This window comes from Arachis ipaensis, chromosome B1 (genome assembly GCF_059453495.1).
Source record: "Arachis ipaensis isolate K30076 ecotype BB chromosome B1, ASM5945349v1, whole genome shotgun sequence".
Taxonomy (NCBI): Eukaryota; Viridiplantae; Streptophyta; class Magnoliopsida; order Fabales; family Fabaceae; genus Arachis; species Arachis ipaensis.
The window spans coordinates 49562046-49573847 of record NC_142436.1 but is presented as its reverse complement, the minus strand read 5'-3'; the positions used below and the strand labels follow the sequence as shown (position 1 = coordinate 49573847).

The 11802-nt window shown below is 39.8% G+C and overlaps 1 protein-coding gene across 1 annotated transcript; it reads right to left on the bottom strand.

The window, feature by feature from the left end:
- Positions 1–9643: 9643 nt before the first annotated feature.
- LOC107606716 (uncharacterized) lies at positions 9644–10261 on the bottom strand. The gene has a single exon (XM_016308748.1). It carries the CDS (start codon positions 10259–10261, stop codon positions 9644–9646), a length of 618 nt encoding a protein of 205 aa, XP_016164234.1.
- Between the last annotated feature and the right edge of the window lie 1541 nt (positions 10262–11802).

Below are 11802 nucleotides of genomic sequence, written 5' to 3'. Positions count from 1 at the left end.
TATGCTTTTATTTTGTGCCTTCCAAGTGTTTGATAGAATACTTGGGGGTTTTAAGTTAGATTTTTATGTTCTTAGCTTTGGTTGAGTAATTGGAGACTCTTGAGTTATCAAACTCCTTTGTTGATTGATAATTGAAAGTTGCTAGTTGATTTGGATCCCTCTAAAGCTAGTCTTTCTTTAGGAGTTAACTAGGACTTGAGGAATCAAATTGATTCATCCACTTGACTTTCTTTCATAGTTAGAGGTTAACTAAGTGGGAGAAATAGACAATCCTCATCACAATTAATAAGGATAACTAGGATAGGACTTCTAGTTCTCATACCTTGCCAAGAGATTTATTAGCTATTAGTTTACTTTCTTGCAATTTACTTTTCTTGTTCCCTATTCAAAACCTCAAAAAGATACTTTTTCATAACCAATAATAACTACACCTCCCTGTAATTCCTTGAGAGACGACCTGAGGTTTAAATACTTCGATTTATTTTATTGGGTTTACTTTAGTGACAACTAAATTTTTATATGAAAGAATTCTTTGTTGGTCTAGAAATTATACTAGCAACAGGAATTTATTTTGAATTCTTTACTAGCAAAAATCCTCTCATCAAGCAACAAAGTGTCAAAGAATCATCCACAGAAACTTACAAAAACCAATTTTAACAAGTCCACAGGTCGGACTATACCAATACATAAGGGAATCATAGGGGATCCAAGTTCGCCCCAGTAGCAACATCTTTAGGACGAGGAGGAGGCATGGTCAAGATTGGGGTGGCATTGACAACTCTATCTGGCCCATTCAAAATCTCTAGGCCGGGCTTGGGCTCAGAAGGGGCCACCTCGGCAGAAGAAGCTGCAGTAGTAGGAGCAGAGGAAGCCTTAGGTGGTGGCACAAGAGGAGGACCCTCATCATCATCATCTGAGGCAGGCACAATCTTGCCGTCCTCCACCACATTGTCCATAATGAATAAGGAGAGGCTGACATCAGGAGCAAGAACTCGAACCTGGGCCTTTAAATTTTCATACATAACAGTCATATTGCCCACCATATGGCCCTGAAGCTCGGCGTAATCATCCTGGGCAGATTGAAGCCTCTCCTTAGCTTCCAACAGCTCGCCATAAGTCCGAGTCTAGCTCTTCTTATACTTTTTAGCAGCCTCCTCGGCCAGATTAGCAGCTGACTCTGCCACAGTAGCCCGATCCTTCTCTTTCTCTATATCAATCTCTAATTTAGCAACCTTGGCGTCCATCTTGTCCTTCAGACCCTTCACCCTATCATATTCAGCCTTGGCATCCTCCAAAAAGGCCTTGGTAGCATGGACAGAGGACTCCCGGACAACTCGGGATAAAGCTGCACTGAGGTTAGCCATCCGAATACTGTTGCTGGATATAAAATAAAGATGATGCAGGATGGAGACATCGTTTAAAGGAACTTTACCGTGAGGAGTAATTAATTATGTGGCAAAAGCCACACCATCGAACTCTTTGTCATTCAAATTATAAGTCCCAACAATCTTTTACTTTCTGGGAGGAGGACCAACTGAAGTAGGGGAAGAGGAAGCGCTAGCAGTCGAAAAAGGGGGATCAGTAGGAATCGTTCGGACTCTAGGGGTCGGGATGACTTTCCTTGGCTCCTGAGGATTAGAGGCCGGCTTCTTCGGAGGCAATTGACAAGAACTCTACCCCAACGTCTTCTTGGACAAGTTTTGAGCAGCAACTGCCTTCTTGGCTTTACAAAATATCTTCATAGAATCAGAGGAAGACAATATCTCTGAAAAGAATCCAGCAAAAATAGTCACACAATAGATAACGACAGGATCACAATCAATAAACAAAAACTAATACGAAGGATAAGATCAGACACTACCTAGCTCAGAACGGAGAATAGTGGGATCCCCTAAGAATTTTTTGGTGTCCAGATGAGGAGGCTCTCCCCTAATGCTCCTCTAAAACACCCATAAAAGCCTGTTCAACCTTATCTAAACTCTCCCAGGGAGACTTAAGAACTATGGGCTCTCTCTGCCACCATAAAGGAAAGGTCGGCTCATCGTTTTCATCCAGGAAAAAGGGGCGAGCACCCTCAATAGCTCAGACTTTGAAATAATAATTCTTAAAGTCCCGAAAGGAGTCATCAAACATGGAAAAGACCTTTCTACCCTGGGTAGCTCGAAAGGAGATCCAAGAAGCTTTCTTCTTGGTCGCCCCAGGTTTAGTCAGCATAAACAAAAAGAGAAAAAGAGATAGGATAGGTTGGACACCCAGCTCCTGGCACAACAGCTAGAAAATCTTCATAAAAGCCCAAGAGTTAGGGTGAAGCTGTGAAGGGGCCACATTGCAGTTCCACAAGAGTTCGGTCTCAAATTCGAAAAAAGGAAGGGTAATGCCTAACTGGGTAAAGAAGTAGTCATAAGCATAGAAAAAAGGACGCTCTGCCTGAACTAAAGGAGGAAAACTAACTCTCTCTTCAGGATCGGATGATACCAGTTCATAATTCTTCTCATCATCCCTACTACTACAAACCCTATGAAACCTCCTAAGCTTCTCACAGTACTCAAGGTCGGCTACAGTAACACACATTAGGACTATGGAATCTAACCAATCGGCCATACCAACAAGGATCTTTGTGGACATCTCGACAATATTCGTACGAGAAGACATATAGAAACTACACCTACAGCAAGAAAATACAAATGGTCACTACCAAACAACTCGGACAGCAATAGTAAAAGAAAAAAAAACAACCAACAAGAAAAATGTATAATAGCAAAAGGGCACCCCAGGATTCATACAAAGCAAAGAAATCAACACCAAAAGCCCAGGGGCACCCTTTGGAGGCAACAGCACAGAACACAGAAAGAGTAATGTCGCAAAAAACAACAAAACCCTAGACTTCTCAAACAAAGTAAACATCAGAAGGTAGTGACAGAAGCCTAAGCACCTACATTTCCCAACAAACAAAGGAATACAAAAATCATCAGAAAGCTTCAACATTTTTTAAAGAGAAGCTCCACAAAGATAAAAACTTTGTACAAAAAGAAAACATGCAAGAGTAAAGCGCAAAGGAGGGCGACAAATAAACTATGTAAAACAAAAGGTGTAGCACCAACCTGCAGAAGAAGACGAGCGAGCAAGTAGCAAGCCATGAAAAAAACTCCACTAAGAGACGGAAACTCCAAAAATCCAAGAAAGAAACAATTTTGGAGTGCTGGGACAGTCAGAAGATGAACAAAATGATGCTTATTTTCACTGAGTAAACAAAGCGGAGCAAAGAAAGAAACTGAAAGCAAAAGTCTAAACCCTTTCAATTTCAAATTAAGCGAGGGAATGGAACGGCAAAAGGAATTAAAAGCCCTATTAAAAGGCATTAAATAGCGCGTGCGTATTCCCAAGGAGGTAACCTCCTCGAGGAATAAACGCAGCAATGAAGGAACGAAGACAAAAAACGCTCCATATTTAAAAAATAATACAAAACTGGCAAATGGAGGAGCAGACCGGACAAAAGATGCTTGAGCATGACTTCCCCAAAGATATTGAGGCTCAGAAAGCACGATCTCATGGAAAGGTCCGAGCTTAAGTAGGGGCACTGTTCATACCTTGAACCGAGCTGTTAGGTCCGGGTTGAATGAAGACAAAGCAACTGACCTCTGTAAGGTTGGTTATCACCGACCTCTCCTTAAAAGAGGTCAGCCAAATCACCAGAGAGGCCCAAGCAGGCCCAAAACAAAGGATCACCGCTCACCAGAAGGCGGTTGACCAAAAGATAAGGATCTCCTCCACAAAACGATAAGATAAGATAACCATCCTACCTCAAAGGAAGATCATCAAGCATTATTATAAATACACTAGAGCACTCAGGTATAACTGATACTCCAATTCTACCAAAAACCTGCCTAAAACCCGTACTGACTTAAGCATCAGAGTCTCTTGCAGGTGCTACCCCCCTCCGGTGAACAAGGACCCGCAGCGCCTCCAACATCAACAAGTCGAACACGACAGCCCAATCCAGATCTCAAGATCTCATCCGAGATTGACCTCCCTGTTTCAGGTAACACTTGGAACACTAGTATATATATATTTTTTTTATTTTGTGGACCCGACTTAAAATCCGACCAAACCCTAGAAAAAAGTAACACACACTACAAGAAAATCACCCATTCAACAACACTTTTTTAAGCTACATTTAAAAAGCATAACCTATTCATAAAATGTGCTACGTTTTTCTTTGTGTTACCCTTATAAGATAATCGAAAACACAATTATGGCATCATTTGAAAAGTGTCTCCTTAGATATTAAAAAGATTACTTATAAAGCGTATCCTTATCTTAATATTTATGGATACATTTTTCTAACCTAAAAGAATGCTTTTGAAGAGTAACCTAGGCTACATTTATTTATAGGCATGAGATATTGAGATAAGAATATTGAGACACAAAGTTATGTTTGACAGATAAGACATAGACAGAGACATCATGTCTAAAGACACTGAATTAGTGTATTTTATGTCCATCTTGACAGGAAGAACACAGAGACACTAATAAGAGACACAACTGATGCACGAAAATTTGTCTCTCAATAAATTTCCTTTGGCAAGTATACCGAATTGTCGTTAAGTAAAAACTCACAGTAGACTGAGGTCAAATCCAACAGGGATTGATTGGTTGGGAAACTTTAATCAAAGGAGTGTTCTAGTTGAACTTAAATAGAATTGAATTGGGAATTGAATGTGGGTCTTTGAGCTCAGTTGAAGTAGTTACAATCTCAGTGGACTTTGCTCAGCTTGCTAGAAGAGTTTGAGTCAGGTAGCTTTCACATTAGTCAGACCGTTAGTGTGGTTAACGTTAAGTGTAAATTCCTAGTTCGAAGACGTTAGTGACACTAACTTGGTCACTAACGTCCCTAAACCCCTTGAGTCATGTTAACCCCACTGTTAGTGGCACTAACGTAGCCTTTCCTAACCCTTGGTCATGTTAATGGTGCTAACTTCAACATTACGTTCCAAAGCATCCTTTCTTCCATGTTAGTGGCATTAACATGGCCATTAACGTGGGCATACCTTGGCTCGAACACGTTAGTGGTGCTAACTTCACCACTAATGTTTCAACCTCTTCTTTGTTCCACATTAGTGCCCATGTTAGTGGCACTAACGTGGGCTTCTCTGGCCATTCCTCACGTTAGTGGTGTTAACTTCACCACTAATGTTGCCTCTCTTCCTTTGTTCCACATTAATACCCATGTTAGTGCCACTAATGTGGGTATCCTTGGCCATTCCTCACGTTAGTGGTGCTAGCTTCACCACTAATGTTGCAAGCTCCTCATTCTTCCACGTTAGTGCCCACGTTAGTGGCACTAACGTGGGCTTATTAGTCCTTCGAGCACGTTAGTGGTGCTAACTTCACCACTAACATTGTAAGCTGCCCCTTCTTCTACGTTAATGGCCACGTTAGTGGCACTAACGTGGCTCTTCTCTGCTTCTTGTTACATGAAATCAATCAAACATAGTGCGTCAAAGTCTTGCTCTTGATCATGAGATGATGCATCATTCATTCTTTCATTCAATTCTTACATAATTCTCATAAAATTGGTTAGAATTCACAATGTTTGCTTGAATCAAGGTATGAGTGCATATTCAACCAAATACTTGCTTATTGCCTAAGAAAATACATGAAACTAACCTAAACAATACTAAAAATGGCTAGTAAAACTAGCCAAGATGCTCTGGCATCACAACACCAAACTTAAATCTTGCTTGTCCTCAAGAAAGTGATAAAATATAAGAAGAATGGATGAAAATGCAAGAGATACAAGTCCTTATTCAGAAAATTCAAATCCTTGGTTCATGGAGTTTCATGCATGGCAATTTAGGTTCATGTTCTTGCTAGCTTCTAGGCTACATTATGCTCTTGAATTCTCACTCTATTGCCTTCTATGAGACTCTTATTCTTTAATCCTCAACTTAGCTCTATTTTTGTTTTCTTCCTTCTTTGGAGCTTATTGTTTTCTTTAGCTAAGTATTCTGTGTTGAGACAACTCTTTAGGGTAGGATTTCAGCCAACACTTCTGAACCAATTGGTTCAAGGTGCTAGGTGTTGAAACACTCCTAAGGACTTAATCACCCAAGTCTCTTCTCAGCACATACACACCACAGGGCACATGGTTTGTTATTCATTCCTGAGACCTTGGTGTCCAGCACCTCTTTGGGTTGCTAAATGTGTTGTGACAAGGTTGCTCTTGATAGTGGACTTTCAGTTGATAATCCCGGGTTAGTTAACCCAAGTTATCAAATGATAAAGCACTCCTCAGAACCTAATCATCCAAGCAGATCCTTGCACAAAAACACCACAGACACATGCCTCAAGGTTCAAACTATTGGTGCCTAGCTTTATTTCTTGCTCTTTTCTTTTTTTGTTTCTTTCTAGGATCTTATTAATCATCTAAGTCTCATAGAGTGCATTTCAAGCTCATAATTCAAAAGATATCTTAGTCTTCTACCTTATTGATGAACCAACTTAGTTAGCAAATACCACCACAAACACTAGGACTTTATTCTGCACATTGGATTTCACTCTTGTTTTTCAAACCATTTTCTTTCATTTCTTTTATTGAACTTAAGAACACAGCATACAATTCAAGCAAGGATGCAGTGGCTTAGGCAACTAAGCTAGCAAGCACAAGATAAACTAAAAGGACTAAATCAAGACTGAATTAAAATTCCTAAACTACAATAGAAGCATATTCTATTTCATACATGATTTTCCTTATTTAAAGCTTTTAAAAGAAACTCCACCACCTTTTACTCTTTGATATGCTTTCCCTTCTTGCTCCTCTCTTCTTCTTGGTCTCCTTCCTAGTTGCTTGCATCTCGTCTTTTTTTTTCATTCAACTTCTTCAAGAATCCAGCATTCTCCATCCTCTTTCCCAATGCTTCTTTATGGTGCTTTGCCCTTCCCTCTTCTTGCTCTTTTAGCTCCTTATAGACTACATCATATCTTGGAATTGTTGGGTGTAAGTTATGCATGTACCCAGCCACATAAGTTAGCTTGGCCTGGGTGTTTATGTCATAATCAGCCCTGTTTATTTGCCTCCCTTCATTGAGCACATTAAACTCATTAAATGCCTTTATTTGAGCTATTTGTCGTTGGTTGAATTCTTGTATGCGTTTTTCTTGATGCACTTGTCTTTCGGACACTTGGCTAATGGCTTGAGAAAGTTGGGAGTAGTGCTCCTGTTGCTGCTCCATTAGTTGCTTGTGCAACTCTTTTTTGGTGATTTAGCAAGTGAAACTGGAAGTGTCTTTGTTGCTCTTGTCCTTCCATATATCGCCTTGTTAGTTCTTCAAGAGCTCCTTGGATGTGGCTTATGTCTGTGGTGGCTGAAGTATGTTGCTCTTCTTGTTGAGGTTCTTCTTGTTGTGCTTCTTCTTGAATCACTATTTTCCTTCTCTGAGGTCTTCTTTGCTGCTGAGCGGGTGCGACATAATTCATGTGCTGAGGCGTGATTGGTTTTCCAACTTTCAACCATATTGGATTTGCATCCTCAAAGGCCACCTTGGCCTTCATACAGAGCCTTAGAATAGTGCTTGGATACCCCAACCAGGCCTCCGGGTCATTTTTCTCCGAGATCTCTTGGATACCTTCAGCGATGATCCCATGGACATTTATGTCTCCACCCCTCATTATGTAGTGTACCATGGTAGCTCGAGCAATATTAACCTCTGAATTGTTTGAGGCAGGAAGGATAGACCTTCTCACGATCTCAAACCAATCCTTGGCCTCTGGGATGAGGTCTCTTCTTTTAATAAACTTAGGTGCTCCATTGGAGTCTCTCACCTAATCGGCCCCTACAACACATATGTGACTTACAATTTCCTCATGGTTAGGATCACCACTTATCCTTGATTGGTAACTTGCTCCCTCAAATGGCACAGCCCGTAGCTTAAGTACTCTCATGATAGACATTAGACTAAAATCAACCACCACTCCCCTCACGTAACTCTTGTAGGAGTCATCATTCTTATCTTCTCTAACTGCATTTGCGTAGAACTCTCTAACAAGGGTTGCACTCACTTTTGTGATTGGATCACAAAGGAGTTCCCACATTCTCCTTTCAATTTTCTCCCTGATTTCTGGGCGTTCATTCTCTCTGAATTGAAAGGCTAGTTCATGTACTATTTCCTTGTCTGTCATCCATCCAAATTATAGTGCATGATGCAAGATTTTGAATTTTCTTTTATCAAAGGGATGTTGCTCCATAGGTTCCTTCTCTTTTCTTCTATTGGAACTTGATGGTGCCATAGTTAAGGAACTGAATGCAAAAATACAAAGGAGTGTGGTGAGTCTAGTGAGTGAGGTGAGTTGGGGGTATGTTTTAAGGTAGAAGATCAATGGGTGATCAAGATGTTAACTATGAAAGAAGGAAGTGGAGGTATAATGGTATAAGGTAACCAAAGGAGTATAAGAATTGCATGTAGCTTGTAATGAAATAGGAGGTGCGGTAGGCAATGGTTTCAGTTGCATGAAAAGAAGGTAGTTTATATTAGAAGGTGGATAAATGAAGGGTAGAGATTGATCTTGAATGATGAGAATGGATGGTGTATGTTGTGAAGTGGTATGAGCACAAGGATCACCACTTTATGAGGTGATTGGGTTCAGTCTCCAAGGGTAGGGGCTATGACACATTGATCCCTCCAATGCTTGCATGGTAGCACTTCCCAAGGAATACCATTCAAAGACATGTGCCTAGCCTTTCATGAAGTGGCTGAACCTCCCTCCTTGGCTTGTCTTATCAATTCCATCCATTCTTCCTTTATTTCCCTATGTAAAAACAATAAAAGACCAAAAGTTAATTTCATATGTGGCGGGAATTGAAATATACCTAACTACTTTTTGAATTTTTATCAAATACTAACTAAAATAAACTAAGTGTTACTCATGAATTTAAATCAAATCAACTTCTTATAAGTTATGCGTACAACGTTGGTGAACACTAAACTTAGTTTGTGATCATGTGGTGCAAAAAAAGTTTGATCAAAGCTACTAAGATGCACATGATGTGATTATCATGTGTCTTCTTAGTGTGCCTTGCACACCAAACTTGTTGCTCACTATGTGTTGCATGCAAGAATTCAATTGAGTTCTTGTCAAAATAGAATCAATCATCATGAGTACTACTTTATTAACTACAATCAAAACACAACTAAAAGGATATAAAGCATGGGTTGCCTCCCATGAAGCGCTTCTTTAACATCATTAGCTTGACCGTTGGCCTTTGTCAGGGTGGTTGGTAATGTCTCAGATCTTCTCCTCTCACAGTGAATCTATCTCCACTTGCTTCTTTGAGAATCTCTACATGCTCCAAGGAAAGGATTCTGTTAACTGTGTACACTTGAGGTAGCTGAGATGGAATTATAGGAAGATGAGGTGGGATTAGTGGCTGATGGATTGATCTTACTCTGTCTCTAGGAGAAAAGTCTTCTGTAGGGATCTTCTTGTTCTTCCATCCTCTTGGCACCTTCTTCCCAACTCTTTTCCTTCGTTCAAGTGGTGCTTCAGTAATTCTCATGTCAGGAGGGTCCTTGTTGATTGATTCTTTTGAACCTTGAGGTCTCAGCTCCTCCTTGGACTTCTTGGATTATTGTATCACTTAAACTTCTTATTTTTCTATCAAGGAGGTCTTCAGAGGCTCTGCTTGTGATTCACTGCTTCCCTCTTCCAGGAATAAATCCTTGTGATCATTCTTCAAGGCTCTGTTCTCTTGTTCAGATTCATGTGAAGGTTTGAAGACATGAAAGGTGAGTTGTTCATCATGTATTCTCAATATCAACTCTCCTTGCTCAACATCTATGAGTACTTTGGCTGTGGCCAAGAATGGTCTCCCCAGAATAATTGGATGAAGGTAGCTTTCTTCCATCTCAAGAACAACAAAGTCTGTAGGGAGGAAGTACCTCTCTACCTTGACTAGCATATTTTCAACAACTCCCAATGCTTGTTTCTGGGTCTCGTCAACCAGTTGAAGGGTTACATTTGTAAATTTCAACTCATTGATTTGCAGCTTCCTCATGAGAGATAGGGGCATTAGATTTATGCTCGCTCCAAGATCACAAAACCCTCTGTCAATCATTGGGTCCCCTATAGCACAAGGGATGTGAAAACTCCCTGGATCCTTCTTCGTTGTAGGTAAGTCCTTTTGGATGAGGGCACTGCTCTCTTTAGTCATCACTACTGTTTGTGCACCCTTCAAGGTACCCTTCTTGGTTAGCAACTCCTTCATGCATTTAATATATGAAGGCATCTGTTGGAGGGCTTCAATGAAAGAAATGTTGATATGAAGAGACTTAAATATATCCAGAAACCTGGAATATGTCTTCTCTTTCTCACCACCTCCGAGTCTCTGAGGGATGATAAACCCCAATTTTATGGTTTATCTTGTGCTTAATTTAGAAAATTTTATCAACTTTTTTCACATTTATTCAATGAAATAGCATGGTTTTCTAATTTTCCCTAAATTTGTGCTTAAGTGTGAAAACATGCTTTTTAGTCCTTAAAATAGCTAAATTTAATTCACTTTAATTCCATTCGATGCCTTGATATGTTTGTTAAGTGATTTCAGGTTTAGAAGGCAAAGATTGGATTGAAGGAATAAAGGAAAAGCATGCAAAGTGGGAGAACTCATGAAGAAATGAAGGAATCGCAAAGCTGTCAATCCTGACCTCTTCGCACTCAATCGATCATAACTTGAGCTCCAAATGAGGCGGTTCTAGTTGCGTTAGAAAGTTAACATCTGGAGATTCAAAATGATATAAAATTTTCCATAGTTGCCTGACGTTTAGAGACGCGTACGCGTGCATCACGCGCACGGATCAGTGGATCAGCGTGGGTCCATTTTAGCAACTCGTGGCCAGCAATTTTTAGCTCATTTTCACGCACGTGTTTGCATCCCTAAACGCCAGGAAAATTTAGCAAATTTTATATCATTTTGAAGCCCTGAATGTTAGATTTCTAATGCAACTTGAACCGCCTCATTTGGACCTCTGTAGCTCAAGTTATGATGGATTGAGTGCGAAGAGGTCAGGATTGACAGCTTTGCGATTCCTTCATTTCTTCATGAGTTCTCCCAATTTGCATGCTTTTCCTTCATTCCTTCAATCCAATCTTTGCCTTCTAAACCTGAAATCACTTAACAAACATATCAAGGCATCGAATGGAATTAAAGTGAATTAAATTTAGCTATTTTAAGGCCTAAAAAGCATATTTTCACACTTAAGCACACATTTAGGGAGAATTACAAAACTATGCTATTTCATTGAATAAATGTGAGAAAAGTTGATAAAATCTCCTAAGTTAAGCACAAGATAAACCACAAAATTGGGGTTTATCAAACCTCCCCACACTTAAACCAAGCATGTCCTCATGCTAAGAATAAAGAAGGACAAGAAAAGGGGTATGAACATTTATTCAATGTGAATAAACTATATGCACCTATCTATATGAATGCAACTAAATGCAAAATGATTCTACCTACTTGGTTAAAAGTAACTCAATCTCCAAGAGCATGTATGAACAAGTAGGGCTAAGATCATATAATGATTCATGAATCCTACCAATTCAAATATCAACATGAAGTTCAAATAGACTTGCAAGAAGAAAGCTCATGAAAGCCGAGAACAAGGAATTGAGCATCGAACCCTCACCGGAAGTGTATCCACTCTAGTCGCTCAAGTGTATAGGGTCAATCACTCAATTCTCTTCTAATCATGATTTCCATAATTTATTTTTTATCTAACTATCAACAATTATTCAATGTATGCATAC

What these genes read in the sequence shown, in the direction of transcription:
- LOC107606716 (XM_016308748.1), bottom strand. Translation starts at nt 10,261, where the DNA reads ATGAAGGAGTTGCTAACCAAGAAGGGTACCTTGAAGGGTGCACAAACA.